The 23,984-nt window shown below is 35.7% G+C and overlaps 1 protein-coding gene across 1 annotated transcript; it reads right to left on the bottom strand.

The window, feature by feature from the left end:
• Positions 1-5,960: 5,960 nt before the first annotated feature.
• On the bottom strand, positions 5,961-7,724 carry LOC127136337 (uncharacterized). Its single transcript, XM_051062914.1, has one exon. The coding sequence runs from the start codon at positions 7,722-7,724 to the stop codon at positions 5,961-5,963; it is 1,764 nt and encodes a 587-aa protein (XP_050918871.1).
• Between the last annotated feature and the right edge of the window lie 16,260 nt (positions 7,725-23,984).

The raw sequence follows: 23,984 nt of genomic DNA, 5'->3' as shown, positions 1-23,984 counted from the left end.
GAGGTTATATATGCATGAAAGATGTCTAGGATGCAAATGATTATGAAATTTAGGGGTAAATTTTGGGGTGTGACAGTTTTCCCTATTTAAATAAATTTTTCAAATGGCATGAGTGATAATAATACTCATGAAATCAGGGTGAAAGGTCTTTAGATATAGAAATAACCGGAAATTTTGTCCCTAGATGCAATGACATGTTATGCTATGCACAAACAATTTTGTCCCTAAATTTTGGTATATATTTTTTTATTTGCTGGGGATATGATGCAAAATGAAATGAATTCTAGCATGATAATTTATGATGAATGATAAATATGATATGTAGTAAATGATGAAGATAAAGGATAATTTCAATAACCATTAGCAATAACTCACTAGGGATTACATATACTGGGGTGACACTGAGAATAACAAGAAATAAACAAACTGGAAATATTCAAAGTGATTGATCACCCGGTTCAGGGATGACTGGGTGACATTCAGAATAACAAGAAATAAACAAACTGAGAATATTCAATGTGATTGACCACCATGTTCAGGCATGATTGGATGACACTAAAAACAGAAATCTGGAAGTATTCAAAGTGATGGATGAACAGGTTCAACCATGACCAGTTGACACTAAGAAATATCCTCATTGGAGTTTTCAAACAAGATAAAACATCCAATCCTCTAGAAACTCCTTACAATGAAGAGTTCAAACATGACCTTCGGGAACCATCAGGAAGAATATAGGGTAATTAAACTCTTATGTATGTGCTAAATCAAATTGGACTTAGACCGCAAGCAAAGGCATCACGACCAGCTTCTAACGGATTTAATGCCAGCAACAACTAGACTTTAACAATGATGTCAATAACAATTGGACTTTCAAAATAGAATGCCAGTAACAACTAGAATTCAAGGGGAATATTGGGGTTAACCAATTGTACATTCACAGGGGACGCCAATAACTTACTAGGGAAAAAGACATTGGTTATGTTCAAACTTCGAGGTACCAACAACAATTAGATTTTCAACTGGAGTGCCAGTGATAGCTGGACTTTTGGAGTTAGGAGAACAACAACTAACAACAAAGATTTAGATTAAATGTCAAATGCACATGATTGAGCATGATGTGAATGATCATGATATGCAAATGATGACTTTGGAGAGACAACGAGTTCTGTGGAGACTCAATGGGTAATACATCCTCAACACCAGTAACTCAAATAAGTATTACAAGACGGACACTGGGGAGATCCTAAACTTGGGAGTTTCACACAATCAAAGGATTTATCCAATAGTGCTTATCAGTTTAGACTTCAATGGGGATTTCCATAATGACAGTGTAAAAGTATTTCTACAACTCTGAGACTTATTGGGGAGACAAAAGATTTCCCTTTCTATGTTTTCATATGTTAAAGAAAATTATGTTTTGCAAAGTGTTTTCAAAATATTTTCTTTTCAAAACATTTTCTTTTCAAAATCAATATTAACAAACAAATGACGTTTTTCATAACAAGGAAAGGTAAGAGAAGTACGAATGACAAAATTGATAGGTAAAGTCTGTTTTTATTCAAGAATGATAGCTTGCAAATGGAAAAATCTCCATGGAGACATTTTGAAAATGGAAATAGAGAAAGGTTTATATTGAATCCAATAACCACTATTATCCCTAATAACTAAGATTTTCCCAAAACTTTGCTTCTGACGAGAGCAACTGGATTGATCTTCAACTTTGATTCTTCAGTAATGGTAAACACCATCTATTACAGTCAAATGCCTTTTGTCCCTAATTTTTGCCTGGACCTCCCTTTCGGGGTTTCAATCCACCAGGACGCTCTTTTTTGCCTAAGTCGTCCTTTCGGGTTTTAAACTTAGCGAGCTTTCATTTTTTTTACTTTTAACCCTAACTTTTGCCTGGATCTCCTTCATAGGTTATGATCCACCGGGATACCCATTTTGCCTAAGTCTCCTTTTCAGGTTTTCGACTTAGCGGGTTTTATTTAGGCATACTATTTTTTGATCGCATCAGAGTTCACAAGGTGTGCAAGCTTTTCACCATCCATAGTTGTGAGAATCAAGGAACCTCTAGAGAATTCTTTATTCACAACATATGGGCCTTCATAGTTGGGACTCCACTTTCCACGCATATCCTTGTGTACTGGCAAGATCTTCTTGAGTACGAGATCTTCTTCTTTGAATTCACGAATACGGACTTTCTTATCAAATACCCCCTTAATCCGCTTCTGGTACAACTGACCATGACACATATCAGTCATTCTCTTCTCATTAATGAGGTTCAATTGGTCATATACTAGATCCATTCAGCTTCCTCTAGCTTGGTCTCCATCAAGACTCTCAAATATGGTATCTCTATTTCAATTGGGAGAACTACACTCATCCCATACACTAGAGAGAAAGGGGTTGCCCATGTTGAAGTGTGAACTGAGGTTTTGTATCCATGCAAAGAAAGGGTAACATTTCATGTCAATCTTTGCAAGTTTTCACCATCTTTCATAGGATTTTCTTAATATTCTTATTTGTGGCTTCAACAACTACAATCATCTTTGGACAATACAAAGAAGAGTTGTGATGTTCAATCTTGAAGGTCTCACACATCTCTTTCATTGCTTTGTTATTCAGATTTGTACCATTATCTATGATGATTCTGCTTGGAACTCCATAGCGACGGATAATCTGGTTCTTGATGAAGTGGGCAACCACTTGTTTCGTCACGTTGGTGTGGGAAGTAGCTTCTACCCATTTGGTGAAGTAGTAAATTTCAACCAAGATGAAATGGTGACCATTGGAAGCTCTGGGCTCAATTGCCTCAAACATGTCAATGCCCCACATTGAGAAAGGCCAAGGTGATGATAAAACATTCAACAATGTCAGAGGCATGTGCACCTTATCAGCATAGATTTGACATTTATGACATTTTCTGGCATAGTTGAAACAATCATACTCCATGGTCAACTAGTAATAACCAACTCTCAAGATCTTCCTAGACATGGCATGTCCATTGGCATAAGTTCCAAACGATCCTTCATTAATCTCTTTGATCAACAAGTCAGCTTCGTGTTTGTCCACGCATCTGAATAGAACCATGTCATAGTTTCTTTTATATAACACCTTGTTACTAAGGAAAAATTTAGATGCCAACCTCCTCAGAGTCTTCTTATCTAGGGTTATTGCATTCAGTGGGTATTCTTGATTTTGCAAGTAGTTCTTGATATCATAGAATCACGGTTTCTCGTAAGTTTCTTCTTCAACCAATAGACAATAGGCTGATGCACTTTTCCACTCAATTGTGATGAGTGGTGCCTCATTGAGAAATTTAACTTGGAACATAGAGGCTAACATAGCCAAAGCATCTACTATATGATTTTCTTCTTTTGGAACATGATGGAAGGTGATTTCGTCAAAGTACTTTATCAATTCCACAATGTGGGCATGGTATGGGATTAACTTCTCATCACGATTTTCCCATTCACCTTTAGCTTGGTAGATCACCAAGGTTGGGTCTCCATACACTTCAAGGATCTCGATTCGGGTGTCAATTGCAGCTTTAATACCCAAGATACATGCTTCATACTCTACAATGTTGTTGGTATATTCAAAACACAATCTTACCATGAAAGGAGTATACCCACCATTGGGATTTATTAACACAACTCCCACACCATGCCCCATGCAATTGGAGGAACCATCAAACATCATCTTCCAACAGGAACATGGCTCGGGACCTTCATCTGGGCTTGGAGTTTCATAATCTTTCACCAATATAATGTCTTCATCTGGGAAATCAAACTTCAATGGCTCATAGTCTCAACTGGATGATTATCGAGGTAGTAAAACAAAACACTTCCTTTGATAGATTTTTGGGTTACGCATTGGATGTCGTATTTAGATAACAACATGTGCCAATGGGAAAGTCTTCCAGTTAGAGCAAGCTTCTCAAAGATATACTTTATTGGATCCATTTTGGATATCAATAAAGTAGTGTGGCAAATCATGTACTGCCTAAGACGTCTGATAGCCCATGCTAAAGCACAACAAGTTTTCTTTAAAAGTGAATATCTTCTTTCACAATCAATAAACTTCTTGCTCAAGTAGTAAATGGCTTGTTCTTTCTTTCCAGTTTCATCATGTTGACCTAGTATGCAACCCATGGATCCTTCGAGTACAATCAAATACATGAAGAGAGGCCTCCCTGGAATGGGTGGAATCAAGATAGGAGTTTCTTCTAGATAACCTTTAATTTTCTCCAAAGCTTGCTGACAATCAGAATTCCATTCAATAGCTTGATCCTTTTAGAGCAATTGGAATATAGGCTCACATGTAGCAGTCATGTTAGAAATAAATCTGGAAATATAGTTCAATCTTCCAAGAAAACCTCTAACTTGCTTTTCAGTTTATGGAGCTGGCATTTCTTGTATCGTTCTGACCTTGTATGGATCTACTTCAATTCCTCGTTAACTAACAATGTAACCAAATAACTCCCCGATTGGACCCCAAATGTAGACTTAGCTAGATTCAGACGCAATTTGAATTTTATGAGGCGCTCAAATAGTTTCAACAAATGGTCAAACTGATCCTCCTCACTCTGTGATTTAGCAATCATATCGTCCACATAGACCTCAATCTCCTTATGCATCATGTCATAAAGGAGGGTGACCATCGCCTTTTGATAGGTTTCCCCTGCGTTCTTGAGATCAAAAGGCATAACCTTGTAGCAGTAAGTTCCCCATGGTGTGATGAAGGTGGTCTTTTCCATGTCATTAGGATCCATCTTGATCTGATTATAACTTGAAAACCCATCAATGAAGTAGAAAACAACAAACCTAACAGTGCTATCAACCAAGGTGTCAATATGAGGGAGAGGGAAATCGTCCTTCAGACTAGATTTGTTCAAATCCCTATAGTCCAGGTACATTCTAACCTTTCCATCCTTTTTAGGTACTAGAACAATGTTAGCTACCCATTGAGTGTACTTTGTAACCACGAGGAAGCCAACATCAAACTTCCTTTTGACCTCTTCTCAAATCTTCAAAGCCATGTCTGGTCTTGTTCTTCGAGTTTTCTATTTTACTGGCGGATAATCTGGTCGAAGTTGAAATTTGTGAACAACAATGTATGTGTCTAAATCGAGCATATCTTGATACGACCATGCAAACACATCCACATATTCTTGTAGAAGCTTGACTAATATTTCTTTGACGTCTGCCCCAAGTGTTGTACCAATCTTGACCTCTTTCTTATCTTCCTTGTTGCCAAGGTTGATTGTCTCTACCTGCTCTTCATGTGGTTGGATATTTGTGTACTCGTACTCAACCAATCTTACCAGTTCATCGGGAACATCGCAATCTTCCTCACCCTCTTCTTCAGCTTGGTAGATGGGTGAATCAAAGTTAGGACTGGAAGTGGAGTCATGGGTTTTCTTTTATTTTGCATGTTCGAATGATTTGCTTTTATTAAAAGTTAAAAAAACAAAGGAATGCAAGAGGAAAATTCTTTTTATTTGAGTGGTTTTGAAAGATTTACATTTTCTTTTAAAAGAGAAAGAGCAGTAAATGAATAAACAAGAATTTAAGAAAATGCCTTCATTGATATAATCTTGAAAATGCAAAGGTGGCCCTACAAAATAGTCCAATAGCTTTGGGCATAGCTATTGAATTTTGAAAACAACAAAGAAAAACAATAAATTACTTTGACAAAGAAAACATCTTTGGGATTTCAATCGCCTTACAATTGTTCAAAGACACATCACACTGGTACACTAGGTTGCTCAAATCTTCATCTTTAAGATATTCATCTATAGCATTGACTTGATATCCAACACTGACAAACACTTATTGGATAGTCTCCGGGTGTCCTTTGGTGAAGGTTGATGCTCCCTTCTTAGCATTAGTTGGTTTGTAACCCAACCCATAACAGTTCAACTTTATTTTGACGCCAATAACATCTCCCCAACCTTAGGGACTTCCTTCCTCAATGGTTGATCTTACTTTCTTCCATGATGCAAAAGATGGAATAGCCTTCCCCTTTGGTTCTTCGACTTCCATAAGGACAACATTGGCTATTTCAAGAGCTTGGAAATAAGTTTCTAAAGCATCCTTATCAGCCTCAATGTAACTGAACAAAGAGAGGTGGCTTACCATAAGATCTTCCTCACCAGACACAATCACCAACTTATCATCAATAACAAATTTCATTTTTTGGCGCAAAGTGGAAGTCACTGCCCCAACGGCATGAATCCACGGTCTTCCAAGCAAACAACTATAATTTGGATTAATTTCCATAACCTGAAAATTAATTTTAAACACATGTGGATCAATTAAGATTGGCAGCTCCACTTCCCCTATGGCGGTCCTCCTCGATCTATCAAATGCCTTGACAATTAATGTGCTTGGCCTCATCTCATCCCCTTTATATGACAACTTAGCAAGTGTCCTCTTAGGTAAAACATTCATAGAGGAGCAAGTGTCCACAAGGACTCTTGTTATGGTATCTTCTTGGAATTTCATAGATATGTGCAAAGCACGGTTATGGTTTTGGCCATCCTTCGGTAAATCTTCTCTGCTAAAGCTGAGATTGTTGCATGCTGTAATGTTGGTAATGATCCCATCAAATTGATCAATAGTAGTTTTGTGAGTGACATGAGCCTGAGCTAACAATTTCTGTAAGGTACTCCTATGAGTTGGAGAACTCATGAGAAGAGACTGAATAGATATCTTTGAAGGAGTTTGATGTAGCTGATCAATAATCTTGTAATCACTCTTCTTGATTAACCTCAGGAATTCAGTATCTGCATCAATTGGGACCACCCATTTTCCTTTGTCGGTAACAGTGGTGGTGGTTTCTTTCAGTGGAATTGGCGGAGCCAAGTTGAACTGAGGGGTATAAATGTGACCACTGCGGGTCATTCTGCTTCCCCCTACTATATCAGTGCTTGTAATCTTTAGACCTTCTTTCTGACCTACTTTCTCAGACCCTTGGTTAACCACAGTCGTATCATACTTCCAATGAATTGGTTTAGTATTCTCAAAAGGAAAAGGACTAGGCCTTTGGACAACCACTGGCTTAGGAATATTGAATATTGGTTCAACTGATTCTGGAATGTTGAAAATTGGTTGAACAACAGTAGAATCCGGAATATTGAATACTGGCTCTGGCATGTTTAAGATTGGTGTTGTAGTACTTGACTCAGGTAGATTTAAGATGGGTTTAATCACTATTACCTCATCCTTTTTCATACGACTTCTTACTTGCAACATACATTGGTTAATCAATTCTTGAATATCATTTCGGACTATTTCACATCCTTTAGGAACAATAGTACATTCTTCACAACTCTTGTGGCAATTCTTCAACAAACCTGCCTCCACTAACTTTGCATGAAAAATTCTTAGCGGATTCTTGATTTTGGCTACATCAAGAATCATACTTTCATCATGTGCATCATCAATAGCATTCACAGACCCATGAGCGGGAAAAGTATTATTTTTGACATTCGGACCAGTATCCCCAAATGAAAGAATCTTTTTCTCAATCAATTCCCTCACAATATGATTTAAGGCATAACAATCTTCCAAATCATGCCCTGGTGCGCCTTCATGGAATGGATAATATGCATTGGGATTGTAATATGGTGGGATAGGATCTGGTGGAGGTCCCAAAGGTCTTGGAACAACTAACCCTTTCTTCAACAATGACGGATAAAATTCAGTGTAAGACATAGGAATCTGAGAAATATGAGGTTTTCCACCTTGTCTTCTATTTTGAAGTAAAGCATTTTAGCGCGAAGTTGGATTCCTTTGTTGATAAGTTGGAGCGTTGGTTGCTTGTTGATAAGTTGGAGCGTTGGGTGTTGTTTGAAATATCGGAACTTCTTGAGTCGACTGATACACTGGTACTTGTTGATTGAAAGTTGGTGCAATAGCTTCTACATACGGTTGTTGAGAAAACTGTGGTTGTTGAAAATAATGTTGTCGAGCAAAAGATTGTTGCTTTTTCGAAGACCGATTCTTTCTTCTACTACCAATCACTGATTTTGTTTCTCCTTCCTTTTTTCTTAGGAAACTGCTAGAGAATTTCTTGGTATTGTTGTTGTTGTTGTTGGAATTACTAGCTGCATTAATCATCTTGCCACTTTTAAGCCAAGTTCCACTTTGATACCCACGACCACCAAATCAGAAAAACTTGTGATACCGCTTCCTACCATACTCTAAAAAAACTAGTCGCACTATGTCGACGAACCAATCTACCAATTCTTTTTCAGTTAATGGAGGTTCTATTTGAGATGCAGTCTCTCTCCACCTTTGTGTATATTATTTATTGGATTCAGAATCTTTTTGGGACATGCTCAACAATTGCCTTCTATCAGGAGATATATCCATGTTGTACTTGTATTGTTTGATTAAAGGATCAGACAGATCTTGGAAACAACGGATTCGATTTTGATTAAGGGTCAAGTACCATTTGGAAAAGGCACCTTTCAAACTATCTTGTAAACAGTGGATCATAAGTTTGTCATTGTCCATGTGAGATGTCATCTTTCTATATGGAAGCATGATCATAACAATATCAAGCATGGTATGTGAACACATATGTACAACATGTGAACATGAATAAAGATACAACAACATCAATCAAAGATGTATAAATTTAACATGAATATAAATGACATGGATATATCATCATGAAGAAACAAAGATGAATGACATAACAATTCATGAACATGTATATGGATGTCATAATAAGTATGAATGAACATGTATACGCATGAAGTAAGACATGGTTTAGACATAACATCAACGTAATCATAAAAACAAGCTAAGGTATTCAAGACATCCATGTTAAGGTTCAATATGATCACAATCAAAGGTTCAAAATCATACAAAAGGTTTGAACATGTAAGCATACAAGTCATACAAAGACATGTTATCACAAGTTTAAAGTATTTGCAAACACATAAATAAATACAAACACAAGGGCACACATGCATACAAAGGCTCAACAAGACATGAAAGAATGACATGTGAATCACGGATCAATGGTAAAATAAACACACAAAAGTTCATGGCATAGTAACAAAGTTCAAAGCACATAAACATGTAAACTTACATTAAAGTAAGTCAAAATTAGGTCAAAACCAAGAGGCACATATTAAAAACATCAAAAAAAAGTTCATATATGATGCACAACATTCATACAAGTCATGGTGATCAAGAAAAGTTAAATTTTCAACCAAAAAAGGTCATTTGAAACCCTAAAACAATCCTAAAAAGTTACCAACTTTGGACAAGCATAAGTATGTGAAAAATAAATCAATTCTGGAATTTATTTTCACCATCATAAAATAGACAAAATTATGAACACATAGCAAAACTAGCGGCTCAAAAAGGCTTATGGATCATCAAGTTATGAACCTTTGAAGTTTTGAAAAATAACAAAAATAAATAGGCAAAAAAACAATGAAAAAAATGGGTTTAGGGCGAGGGGGATTCAAACCCCAGACCTCTTGCTCACACAAAGCCTTAACATGCACACTCTAACCGTTGGGGAGGTGATACATCCATTAACTTATTTACATTCATTAATATATATTTTAAAACAAGACCTAAGATGACAAGGTCAGCGCCACATCATCATCTTCTTCAACCTCACGACCACACTTGTTCAATTCTTTTCATTTTTTTTCTCAAACATCCAACAATCATAACTCTCTCAGTTTTCCATGAAATTAAAAACCGTAAGAACCTAAATTGCTCTATTTTTTGCAAGGAATCTAATGGTATTATTATATCATCCTAAAAAACAATGTACAAAGCGTGCCAAGGGTAAAACCAGAACTGAAATTTTAACTTTCTAACAATAAAATCTCAACGTATGAGCATGGTATAATGCATACAATAGCAAACATACAGCAAACACATTATGTACTACATTTTTACTTCAATAAATATTCAACAATGATGCATGCACAAGATTTTTCAAGTGTAAGTACACTTACCTATAGGAGAAAGTCCAATGCCTCTTCAATTGGTTACAGATGAGAACTGATGATCTGGTAAGCTTGCTTGGACCCTAGGGAAGCTGTTTGAATGCTCACTTGTGCTTGAGAACCCTTGGATTCTTCTTACCAAATAAACTTGCAAGTATGCAAAGTGAGAGCTTGAAAATGATGATGGAGGTGTTATAGTTGTATTTTAATGGTTTGAACAACTTCTATTTGATGTTTAGAAGGTGTTTGGGTGGTTGGTTTGAAGAATTTTCAACAGAAATGGAATTTGGAAGTTTGAGGTTTGAAAGTTGCAACAATGGAGGTTTGGATGTAATTTTTTGTATTTTGAGTTCTGAGGCTTGGCCCTCTATTTATAGAGGCTTTAAAGGGCTCAAGTAACTTACAGAAGTTGATCTTAGTTCAGTTTGAATGCTCGTTTGGATGTTTGGTTTTATTTTGCACAACAATGCAAGTTGGCTTCATGATGAAAAGGTGGAGTGAATCAAGGATCTTGGCCACGCTTTTCTAAAGTCTAGGAGGTTGCTTCTGGCTTTAGAGGTTAAGTGTGATCATAGGAAACAATTTAGAGGCTCAATGAAAAAGTGGTCGACAAAAGCTTGCTTTATGCAAATGGATATCAAGCTTTATGCAAAATGTTCCAAAAATGGCATGGTGAAATGGATAAAAGTTCAATTCTTTGCCTACTGCACTTAGGACTTGTGTACTTATCTGATTATGGAGATATTTGTACATAAAAGGACCTGAAATCAAGGGATTTTCATAATTGAAATGGTTTTCCTCCAAGAATTCATCATGAACATGACTTGAAATTCAAGTTTGGAACCCTAACTTCCCATTTTTGAAACTCATAGCTCATGCATGGGAAAACAATATACTTGTACTTTTTGGAAAGCCCCGGACATGCTCTACAACTTTCCTTTTTTGAGTTTTTTTGAAACAAAGCAGATCATTACAAAAACTGGCTCCAACGTTTATTACTTTTTATGGATCAAAGCTGACTTGAAAATTATTTAAGTGTTTCAACTTGAGACACCAACTTCATGGCCTCATAACTCAAAATCCTTGCACTTTTAGGGAATCAACTCTCTTGGACAAAGTTGAATTATGGAATAAGATCTTTCATTTTTTCTTTGGAGAAAATGAAATGGCTGTTTGGATTTGAAGTTATAACTTTGGGAAGTTTTCCACTTTCAACATGAAATTTGGATACTTAGTGAAAACTTCAATGTCTTCAAGATTGCCCTTTTTACAAGTAACCTCAATTATCTTGATTTTTCTTGATAAAATTCATCAATTAACATATCTTCATTAAATTTAACTTTAGAAGTTCATATTCTATCATAAATCTCAAAAGTCAAAGGTTTGACTTTGTAGTGCATTGGTTGTGTATCAGATGAATTTGAATTTCTTGACATTTAATGAATTCAAACTCTTGAACCAATTGAACATCATGGATGGGATCTTAGGATGTACTTGAGCGTGTTGAGTCATGTATTAAGGCTTGAGATCATGTCTTGATCAAAATTCTCAGATGAAACTGAATGTTGTTGAGAAACCGTAATTGGTGAGCCAGATGGAAGTGAAGCTTGATGCACTTGTGATTAGGCCAAAATACACTTATCTGTTGATGGAGAGATATCTCTTGAGTGTATGAGAACTTTATTTATTGATGATCAATCCTTTGAGCTCTTTAAGGGAAAACCTAATTCACAAATGAAACAAAACTAGGCATATCTTGATCGTGAGGTTACTATGCATGAATGATGTCTAGGATGCAAATGATTATGAAATCTAGGGGTAAAATTTAGGGTGTAACAGTTATTAACTTTATTTGTGGCTTGAGTGACTTTAATATAAGATGAATATTATAATTCTTTGTTTTCATTACAACTATCTATTGAGGAGTCCAGAAGAGTCGGGAGCACCAATGAGACTAATGCTCCAGGACTAAAAGAGAGGGAGGCGCCACATATCAATCTAAAATATTAAGGTGTTAGGTAAATGGATCATCTCTCTTATAAATTCTGTTAGAACAAGATTTTGATTCTGCAATATATCTCTAAGTTTTGATGATAACAAAGAATGAAACAATTTTGTACCCTAATATTTTTCTTAAGTGTGCAAGTTTCTAAGTTAAGATTACTCTGAGGAAAACAAAGATCTGACATCCGCACCAGTCTAGAAATGTTGAACAAGCACAAAGAGAAATCAGATTTGGCACCAAATAGAATGCATCTGGGTGGAAATTACCTAAAGAATCTAACGTTGTAGTCCAACTTTGATCTTTGAAGACCCACAAGAATATCTGAAGACTCTACATATGAAGAGTATTCAAGAGAATATCTAAAGACTCTGTAAGAGAACATCTGAAGACTATTTAAGAAAATATTTGAAGAATATCTGAAGTCTGCAAGAATATTTAAAGATTACAAGAACATTTGAACACTACAAGATGTATCTGGACTCTGCTCAAAGAATATGATCATGCTCACTATGATTCACGCTCAACACTCTATCTTACATCACCGGTTTAGAAACTTACACATGAAGCATTCTAAGTGTAGCACAAATCTTGTTAAGGAAACTATGGATTATTTCCCAAGACTGATATAGAAAGGACAAAAATTGAATACCTTTAACTCCCATAGTTGGAAATAAATCTCCATTGATTTCCCTCCAATGGTATCATCTCTAAAAGCTATATAAAGGCCTCATCACAAGCTGTTGAAGAGAAGATCTCAATACATGACAACATTTTCACATTCCAATTATCATTGTTGTAAGAAATACTTTCATACAAGAGTTATTTCTCAATATTGTGTGGTTGTGTTTCATAGTTCCTTAAGTGTGCTTATCTAGAAGCATCTAGTCAAACACTTGTATTTCTAAAACTCTTTGTAATTCCTCAAGTGACTTGTTTATATCTATATACTTGAGAGGGATAAGAGGTTGTTAAACTCTTAGACATTTTTGTAATCTGTTGAGATTATTGGATTAAGTCCTTATTGAAGGCGAAATCACCTTGGTCGGGTGAACTGGAGTAGCTTTGAATTTCAAGCGAATTAGGATAAACTCTTTGTGTTGTTAGTATTTATTTTGTGTTTGTGGTGTTGAAAAAGTTTTTAAACTATTGTGAAAACAATTCAAACCCCCCTTTCTTATTTTTCTCTACCTTCAATTGGTATTAGAGCTTAGGCTCTGTTATTGATTTTTGAATCAAACACTTAACCGTGTAGAGAGATCCAGGGTGAGAAAAACTTCATGAATAACACAAATGAAAGAGATAGCTGCAACACAAAACCTCCAATTTTTGATGGGAAAAAATTTGACTACTGGGAGGACAGAATTGAAAGTTTCTTCCTAGGCTATGATGTTGATCTCTAGGATATTGTTACAAATGGTTATGAACCACCCATTTCTGCAATTGGTATCTCTATTCCAAGAAGCAGAATGAGTGATGATCAGAAGTGTGGTTTCAAGAATCACCATAAAGCAAGAACCATTCTATTAAACCTTATCTCCTACAATGAGTACGAGAAGATCACCAATGGGGAAACAGCCAAAGAAATCTTTGATTCCTTGAAAATGACACACGAAGGCAACAATCAAGTCAAAAAGACTAAGGCTCTAGCCTTAATCCAGAAGTATGAAGCCTTTAGAATGGAGGATAATGAAGTTGTTGAAGTGATGTTCTCAAGGTTCCAAACCTTGGTTGCAGGACTCAAGGTTCTGGACAAAGGATATACTATAGCAGCTCATGCCAAGAAGATAATCAGAAGTCTTCCTAAGAAGTGGAGACCTATGGTTAATGCTCTGAAGTTATCCAAGGATCTGAACAACATAAGTCTTAAAGAACTTATCAGCTCCTTCATAAGTCATGAAATAGAGATTGAAGAAGATGAACCTCAAAAGAAAAGCAAATTTGTTGCTCTAAAGTCTAGATCAAAAAGAAGAAAGCCAGAAAGGAACAAAGCCTTTCAAGCTAAAGAGGAAGAAGCTGATGACTCTGAGAATGAAGATTCTGATGATGAAGAAGAATTATCTCTTCATTGCATAAGAATCAAACAACTTTGGAGAAAAAGACAAAAAAAATCCAGAAGGCCAAGACATAAGAGAGAATGTCCATATTCAACCTCCAGAGGCAGACCCAACAAGGAAGTGGTGTGTTATGAATGCAAAGAGCCTGGACACTACAGAAATGAATGTCCAGAGATAAAGAAGTATAGCTCCATAAAGGAAAGCTTCAAGAATAAATATTTCTAAGTAAATAAGAAAGGACTCATGGCAACATGGGATGATTCTGAATCTGAAGCTTCAGAACCTGATTCTAAAGTGGAGCAAGCTAACGTAGCATTCATGGCCACTACCTCCGGAAGTTCATATGAAATAGAGTTTAACTCTGAATAGGTATTCTCCGACTTTTCTCATTCTGATTTGGAAGCCTATTTGTCAAAATCTCTAAGATTGTATCAGAAGCTTCAACAAAAATTCAAGAACCTAAAAAAGGTTCATGAAGAGACTGTTGAAGAATGTGATAAGCTTGAGAAAGAAGTTTCTGAACTCAAAGGAAATAATTTTATTATTGAAAAAGAAAATGAAATTTCAACCAAGAAATGTTTAAATCTTGAAGAAACTTTTTCTAAAGCTCCACCTACTTCTGACACTATCATATACAAATATGAAAAATCTTTTCAGAAATTTCTGAACAACGGTCTAGAAAGAAACAAAATGGCTTCTATGATCTATGGTGTAAGTCATAATAGAAAAAGAGGAATTGGTTATGACTCTAATGAGTATGATCTAAAACTTCTATAGAAAACAAATCTAAATCTCCTTTTTCTTATCATTATACACTTGAACAAACACAGAAGTTTAATAACGCTAGAAAACACAAAGTTTTCAGAAACTCTGGGAGAACTAATCCTAAAGGACCCAAAAGATTCTGGGTACCAAAATATAAAATAGTGTATGTTGCAGATATCTTGTGCAGTAGAGTTAAAACACCAATCATGGTACCTGGACTCTGGATGCTCGCGACACATGACGGGAAGAAAGCATATGTTCCAAAATTGGGAACTTAAAGATGTTGGTTTTGTAGGCTTTGGAGGAAATCAGAAAGGGAGAATCAGAGGATCTAGAACGGTTGATAATGGATTTCTTCCCTCTATTTATAATGTCCTATATATTGAGAGATTAATGCATAACTTGTTATCCATAAGTCAATTAAGTGATAATGATTATGATATAATCTTTAATCAAAAAATGTGCAAAGTTGTTAATCAAAAAAATGGCACAGTCCTTTTCACTAGAAAGAGAAAAAACAAAATTTACAAAATAAAAATTTGAAATTTGAAAAATCAAAACGTAAAATGCTTGATGTCTGTAAATAAAGAGCAATGGGTGTGGCATAGACGATTGGGTCACATTAGCTTGAGGAGGATTTCTTAACTAAATAAACTTGAGTTAGTCAGAGGCCTACCTAAGTTGAAGTTTTCTTCAGATGCTCTTTGTGAAGCATGTCAGAAAGGTAAATTTTCTAAAACCACTTTCAAAACCAAAAATGTTGTTTCTACCTCCAAACCTTTGGAACTTCTACACATTGATCTCTTTGTACTTGTTAAGACAGCGTCAGTCAATGGTAAGAAGTATGGACTTGTCATTGTTGATGATTATAGTCGTTGGACATTAGTGAAATTCTTAAGGCACAAGAATGAGTCACATTCTATGTTCCCTAGTTTCTATTCAAAAGTGCAAAATGAATTTGACTCTAAAATCATCAGCGTCATAAGTGATCATGATGGTGAATTTGAAACAAACTTTTTGAAGAATTTTTTTACTCTAATGGAATATCCCATGATTTCTCCTGTCCTAGAACTCCACAACAAAATGGAGTTGTAGAAACGAAGAATAGGACTCTCCAAGAAATGACCAGAACCATTATCAATGAAACTAATGTAGCTAAGCACTTTTGGGCAGAAGCTGTAAATACAGCATGTTATATTCAGAACAGAATCTCTATTAGACCTATTTTGAAAAAGACTCCTTATGAACTGTGCAATGGAAGAAAACCTAATATTTCTTATTTTCGTCCTTTTGGATGCTCTTGTTTTATTCTGAACACTAAAGATAATTTGAACAAGTTTCACTCTAAGGCACAAAAGTGTATTATGTTGGGATACTCAAAATGTTCTAAAGGATATCAAGTATACAATACAGAAACACAAATTGTGGAAGAATCAATACATGTTAGATTTGATGACAAGCTTGACTCTGAAAAGTCAAAGCTAGTTGAGAAATTTGCAAAGCTGGAGATCACACTTGCAGGTTCCGATGAAAATACCAAAGAATCTGAAGAAGCAGAACAAGGAACTTCATAAGCACCTGAAATCACAATCAATCAGAAAAGACAAAGAAATAGGCAGAATGTTTCTGAAGAACTGATTCTGGGAAACAAGAATGAACGTGTTAGAACAAGATCAACATTCAAAGTTTCTGAAGAAAATCTTCTGGGACTAGTATCTCTGATAGAGCCAACATCCTGCGAAGAAGATCTTCAAGACAAAGAATGGATTATGGCAATGAAAGAAGAACTTGATAAGTTTTCCGAAAATGAAATTTGGGATCTTGTACCAAGACCCAAGGGAACCCATGTGATTAGAACTAAATTTATCTACAAAAACAAACTAAATGAAAAGGGTGAAGTTGTCAAAAACAAAGCACGACTGGTGGAACAAGGTTATAGTCAACAAGAAGGAATTGACTACAATGAAACCTTTGCTCCAGTCGCGAGGTTAAAATCTATTCATCTCCTTGCATCTTTTGTTGTAAAATATTCAATTAAATTATATCAGATGGATGTCAAAAGTGTGTTTCTGAATGGTTACGTTTCAAAAGAAGTGTATGTCCATCAACCTCCTGGCTTTGAAAATTCAAAACTTCCAGAACATGTTTTCAAACTTAAGAAATCTATTTATGGTCTTAAACAAGCTCTTAGAGCTTGGTATGAAAGACTTAGCTCATTTCTTCTGGAAAATGATTTTATCAGAGGCAAAGTAGACTCCACTCTTTTCTGCAAAAACATTATAAACAATCTTATGATTTGTCATATTTATGTTGATGACATGATATTTGGTTCAACTAACCCCTCTCTTTGCCAATAATTTTCTGAGTTAATGTAGGCAGAATTTGAGATGAGCCTAATGCAAGAACTAAAGTTCTTTCTGAGAATTCAAATCAATCAAACATCAGAAGCCACACATGTCTATCAAAGCAGATACATAAAAGATCTTCTGAAGAAATTTGACATGTCAGAAAGCAAGCCAGTCAAGACTCCCATGCATCCTACTTGCATTCTAGAGAAGGAAGAAGTAATTCAAAAGGTGTTTCAAAAACTCTTGTAGCAGTAAATTCATGACAATTAAGCTATGGATAAGCTAAACGTCAATAAAACCAGAGTCACCACTGCGCTTTTAGTGTTTCTAAGGAAAAAGGGAAAAGTACAAACAAAACCCAAAAATAAGAAGTTTTCAAATAAAAACTAATAAAATGCCAGAGATTACAGGTAAGGGGGTTGGTTACACAGAGGGAAGGTGTTAGCACCCAAAGTGTCATAGGTACTCCTAGGGAGCCCTTTTTTGTGTGCATGTGTATTTTTGTACAAAATGATGTTTGCAATAAATAAAGTGGAGGGATGAGAAAAGAATTCATTGATTATATTTTTGTGTTTGACAAGATCTTCGGACTTGTGCCTATGTACCAACATAAAATGAGGGATCAAAACCTCGTAGTTCGTGGTAACAATTTCAAAGTGGATGCATTACTTTTAACAAAAACTTAAGTTTAATAAAGGCACAAAAGGCCTAAAAAGTTTTGAATGAGCGTTAGTTCTTTTTGTCTTTTGAAATTTTAAGTCAAGTATAGTTAAGTTCATTTAAAAATTTGATTAAGAAAAGAGTTTAAAAATTCAATGGCATAAGGCCAAAGTTTCTAATTTGCAATATGGTCTAAGTTTAGAAATCACAAACAAAGAAGATTTTGAAAGAGGGGAGAGATTTTAAATTAAAGAAGTGGGGAAGAGATGAAGAGACTAATCCTAAGCAAAAATTTAAAAGTTAAGAGTTGAAAATATTTGACCAATAGGCTGCAATCCAATAGACACGAATGTCATATAGAAACCCAAATTTCCCTTGGACTTTAGAATCAAGCAATATCAATACACAAATAGCAAGATGAAGAGAAAGACATCAAATAAATATAGCCACATCAAAGCTTAGCAACTTCATGATCTTCTTCATAATCTTCCATGTATCAGATGAATTCAAAGAAGGGCACTAGGAACAGGTTCAAAGTAACAACTTTAATAAGACCATGTGGCAGATGAACTCAGATGAGATCACAATACTTGCTTCAGATGAAGTTTCAAATCACAAGCACTTGGTTTCATGAAAGTTCGCATTTTCCAAGTCCTTTTGCATATGGGGTGTTGTCTAATTCTAACTCCAATGTCTCAGATTAAATCCAACAGTCCACACAAATGTCTTTTAGGGTTTTTGTTGTTATTATGTACATTAAAGTCAAAAGACCACAAAAACAAACAAGTATATAGAATCACAATATAATCACAAAATGAGGCTCAACTTAGCAAAGTGAAAATGGCATTAAAGTAAATAAGTTGAATGGAATGAATAATGGCAAATGAATAAAGACTTAAAATTAAAGTGCATAAAAGTAAATGACTTGAAATTAAATGTTAGTTATTAGTTGATTAGAAGTTAGTACTGATTTTGCTTTTGTTTAAGTCATTCTTTGGAGAATATTCAACCCATTATTCACGAGCATGGATCCTTGAACCAAGACATCTTCCAAAGGAAGGAAAGAGGCCAAGTTTCCATGCAATACCATGAAAGAGGGGAGACTTACAATCCCACTTACTAGAATGCTATGCCTTTTGTGTCAACAATTTAGTGCTATGTTAAGCAATCATAATTGGAATTATATAGAAGTCACAACTATTTGAGACCGGACAATATAAATTTTAGTGTTAATGCATGTTAGAGATATGGTATTATGAACCATACTCCCAAAACACACCACACTTAAAAGAATATGCAAAAGAGGTGGACCTAATCTCATCCACACTTATGTTGATTTTGCAATCAACTAGCCTTAGGATATAGAGACGTCATAGGTCTATGAAATGAATGAGAAGAGAATGGGAGTCAGATGAAGAGAGAGGGGAATGGAATCAACCCAAATTGGTCAAAGGAAGACTTTTATCAAATTAAAATCATTCATTCATTTTGGGAGATGAAATATCCATTTCATCAATCCCCTAAATCCAATGATTTTAACTCAACAAAGTCAAATCAACCTTGACCAAGGCCCAACAACACAAGTCAAACTCAACAAGTCAATATCAAAAGCTCAACACAATTTATTTTGCATTTAAACAACAAAAATCAATTAAATTAAATAATGGTTGGTCAAAATCCTAAAACCTCATCAAAACACCAAATAAATGGCCATGAGATTTATCATAGGTCAAACAAGGTCAAAGGAACTTGGAGAAAAAATTTCATAAATTTTTGAAACTTAAACCTATTTTTAAACAATTAAAAATAATCACAAAAACAATTAAATCATGAAAAATATTAATAATGATCCAAAAAATAATTTTAATTCAGAAAATGAAAGAGGAATTTATTTAAATTTTTTTGGTGAAACTCTCATATTTTTTTAGATCAATATTAAAATTAATATGAATTAATAAAAATAAACCAAATAAAATGAAAATCAGAAAATAGAAAAAAAAAACGTGGACCACTTGATCTCCCTCATAAATTGAGGTGGCAGATCAAGTGGCTGCTAGTGCGTGTTTTATGGTGGACACAAGTCAAAGCGTTGTATGGATGGTATGCAAAACCAAGGCACGAGATTAAAACATTTGAAATGGATCCTGTGGTTCAGATGAGTGCCAGCACACAGCCGGAGCCAAAGCTCCGGTCTCCTTCTCTGGTGAGCTTCACCGGACTGGTTCACTCACAACCATCACCATAATTAAAAAGAAGGACATGAATTTAAAGTAAAAATGCTCAGGAGCTCGAATTTGGCCTCAATTTCTCCTAACTCCAAGTATATTGAAAGATACAGGGAGTTGAATTTTGAGGTGTATGATCTGAGTTGCTTCGATTTGACCTCAAAGCACCTTAATCTTGTTGCCTATTTTTGTATCTTCGATCAAGATGAAATTTTTTTGCCTACATTGGTAGGACTTCATACAACCAATCGATCTTGCTCTTGCTTGCTATTGATCTTGCTCAGGACACTTGATGGAGTGGAATATGATGAACAAAAGGCACATGACTCTTGGAGTTTTGAATCTCAAAATAGTGGAGATTCAAACTCAACTTCCAATGGAAATTCTCAAGATTATCCTTTGAATGAGAGGGTTTTAAGGTTGGGAATCAAAGTTGGCGCGCAGGGTCATTCATTCTGATGGCAAAGGGTTCTATTTATAGCCATATGGATTGATATTTGCACACTTGAAATGAAGATACAAAAATAGCAATGTATATTGCATGGGTGCATGGGCGTGTGATAGGCCCATGTAATCACTCCTTCTGGTCCATAATTGAGTACAAACATTGTTGAAGTCATGTTGGAAAGCTATGCAATTGTGTATGAAAGTTTCAAGCTCACTTATACCAAATGATGATCTAATGTTCAATCCATGCACATGCCACTCATATCTTGTCCAAATGGGATGTAATTAAACTTTTTGGAAAGGCCAGATCAAGAGGAACAACTTTCATGTTGAACACGTTTTCATTTGAAGCTTGGATCATAATGAATTTTGAGGTGGAAGTTGGGAAAATCAAACATGTCAAAAAATATTCTAAGTGTCAAGCCATATGTTCACTTATTCCACCTTGGCTAACTTTTTATGTGAGCTTCAAATGAGCAAAGTTCCTTCATCAAAGTTGTAGATCTCTCAAAGTCCTTCAAAATGGTCACAAACGTGACCTTATTTGGATTTAATATGATGGAGGTATTGATCGGTCACCATTTCCATTGAATTCCCACCTTTTATCCGGCATATTTTCATCACTTTGGTAAGATTTGTGGTTGTTTTTAGTTGTTTTAAAGTTATTTAACATGTTTCGTTAGTTTATTATTGCATTGCATTTTGTTACATGTTTGTGTCAAAAAGTCTCTTTTATGCTTCAATTTGGTAGTTTTAGTGTTGCAGGTTGTTGCATAGGTTCAAAAGGACTAATAGCTAAGTGTTGGATGCTCCGGAAGGCCAAAATATGAAGATGCAGAAGGTCGACACGGGCTCCCGTGTACATCAACACGGCCCGTGTTGTTTGCCAAGAAGGAGCACTCAAAGAGGTAAAACAGGGGGTTAACACGGACACCCGTGTACGTAAACACGGCCCGTGTTGATGCCTCTGTAGCTTGCTTTAAAAAACATAACTTTTGAAGAGCAACACGGGCACCCGTGTGAATCCACACGGCCCGTGTTGATGGGCGCGGCTGAGAAATGCTACTTTATGTTGTGCGGATCTGCCCTGTTCATTAAGGGTATTTTGGACTTCTTGCTGGAAAACAAAAACATCTGAGGCTATTAGAAGACTTGGGAGAGAAAGAGAAGAGGACTTTTGACGTACAAGAGAAAAACATTGCACTGGAGAATATAGCTACTACAGAGGATTTGAAGATGGCGAGATTCAAGGGCATCAACCATTGAAGATCAAAATCTCCTAATTCTTTGTAATGTTTAATTTCCACACTATGATTTCTTTGAATACTATGAGAGGCTAAACCCCTCAATGCTAGGGGGGTGGTCCTGATTTGAATCTTATGTTATGAATTCGAACCATGGATTTTCTTATTACTATGTTAGGTATTTCAATTCAATTGTGTGATGTTATTATGCTTTTGTATCGGACAAATACAATTAGATTTATGACTATCAATAACAGGATTGTGATTGTTAGGGTTTTCACACAATTGGGTTTATAATTTCATCACCTAGGACTAGGAACTTTTGTAAATCACCATAAACCTTGATATTGTTTATGATTAAAACCAATGATTAGTTGAATGGACATTTGAGTAAGAATTGGTAGTTTAATAGTTTCTTCATTAAGGACTTAAGGAAGAATATTCTGAGGTTAGGTAATTGAATGTTTCATGTGTATTGAGGAAATCTTGACTTGAATTCATAACTAGTTAAATCAACCACTCACCCTAGCATGTTTCATCTTAATCAATTATTCTTTACTATATTTTTGTGTTTGTTGTTATAAATTCCCAAAACCAACCAAAACATTGTGTTTTTGTTCAAATAGAATCAGAAGTAAAATAAGTATTTCCTACGCAATCTGTGAGATCGATACTTGGGAATAAAACTCCTTATTAGTACATTGGTAAAAATAGTACACTTGTTATTTTTCCGATCAAGTTTTTGGCGCCGTTGCCGGGGATTGCCAAAATACTTATTTTAATTTTTATTCTATTGAAATTTTGTTGCTCATCAACCAAAATTTTATCTGTGACAATCTTGTTATTCAATTCTAATATTTGTCTAACTTGTTTATGCGAGGTAAGGCCTCAGCGGATTTTTCTTTTGACGCAAATCCAGAAAGAACTCTTCACGCTAGACTGAGACAAGTTAAGCGAGAAAAACTGGAAATAGCAGAAAAAGAAGAGGAGGAAGTTGTTTCAGTGCACTCAGAGAATTCAGATTCAGACGCAGAAACAATTCCTGAGGTCATGGCTGCAGATCCACCACCACCAGAGAGACTTCTCGGTGACTATGGTGGAAACAACACTTCGGGTGGTCGTATGACAATTGTAAACCAACCGGTAAATGTAGAACAATTTCAGCTGCATCCCAGCATAATTAATCAACTCGAAATGCGGTCCTTTTCTGGAAGAGTGAATGAAGATGCCAACAAGCATCTCCAAAGGTTTTTAACTATGAGCACAACGCTTAAAATGCCTGGACATAATGAAGAAGCAATAAGGCTTTGTATGTTCCCATTAACTTTAGCAGATGAAGCCGAAGAGTGGTTCTATTCCTTACCTGCTTGCAGTATCACTACATGGGAGGAGATGGAAACAACATTCTTGCACGAATATTTTCCTGCATCAGTGTCACTGAGAAAAAGATACGAGATCCTAAATTTCAAGCAGAAGGAGGGTGAGTCACTAGGAGATGCCTATAAAAGATTCAAGAGAATTCTAGTGGCTTGTCCTACTCACAACATGGATGAAACTGAGCAGATGCAAATGTTTGTTAATGGTCTTCGAATTCAAACGAGACAAATCCTTGACTCAGCAGCTGGTGGCTCAGCTAACTTTGCAACAACCACCGGTATGAAGAAGATAATTGAAGCAATTGCCTCAAATGAGCATCTGGAGTTGTATGATATGGTGTAAAGCAAATCTGCAGTAATTGATTTGAAGCTTGAAACAAACAAACAGGTAAAAATTGAAGAAGCAGTTACTGCAGAGGTGGAGAAAAGGTTGAAGGCACTAAACATAGGTGCTCAGAAAGTGGCTCAAGTGCAACAGGCACCAAACGATGTGTATGACATTTGTAATGGACCACACAATACTGTTTGTTGCTTTGCAACACGACAATAGATAGAAGATATCAAGTTTTTAAAGCAAAACAATCCCTACTCCAACACATACAATCCAGGGTGGAAGAATCATCCCAACTTTGCATGGAGAGATCAGAAAGGGAATGTGCAACAGCAAGTACAAGGCCAATATCAAAACCAATATCAGCAACAGCAACAACAAGTCCCAAAGAAGGCAGATTGGGAGATTGCAATTGAAAAGATGGCAGCTCACAACATCCAGTTCCAAGAGGAGACTCGAAATAATCAGAAGAACACTACAGCACCCATAAAAAATCTTGAAATTCAGATGGGTCAAATAGCTCAACAGTTAGCTTCCA

The sequence above is a fragment of the Lathyrus oleraceus genome, chromosome 4, assembly GCF_024323335.1.
Source record: "Lathyrus oleraceus cultivar Zhongwan6 chromosome 4, CAAS_Psat_ZW6_1.0, whole genome shotgun sequence".
NCBI lineage: Eukaryota > Viridiplantae > Streptophyta > Magnoliopsida > Fabales > Fabaceae > Lathyrus > Lathyrus oleraceus.
Note: the sequence above shows the minus strand (reverse complement) of the source record. Positions and strands in the feature narration are given on the sequence as shown.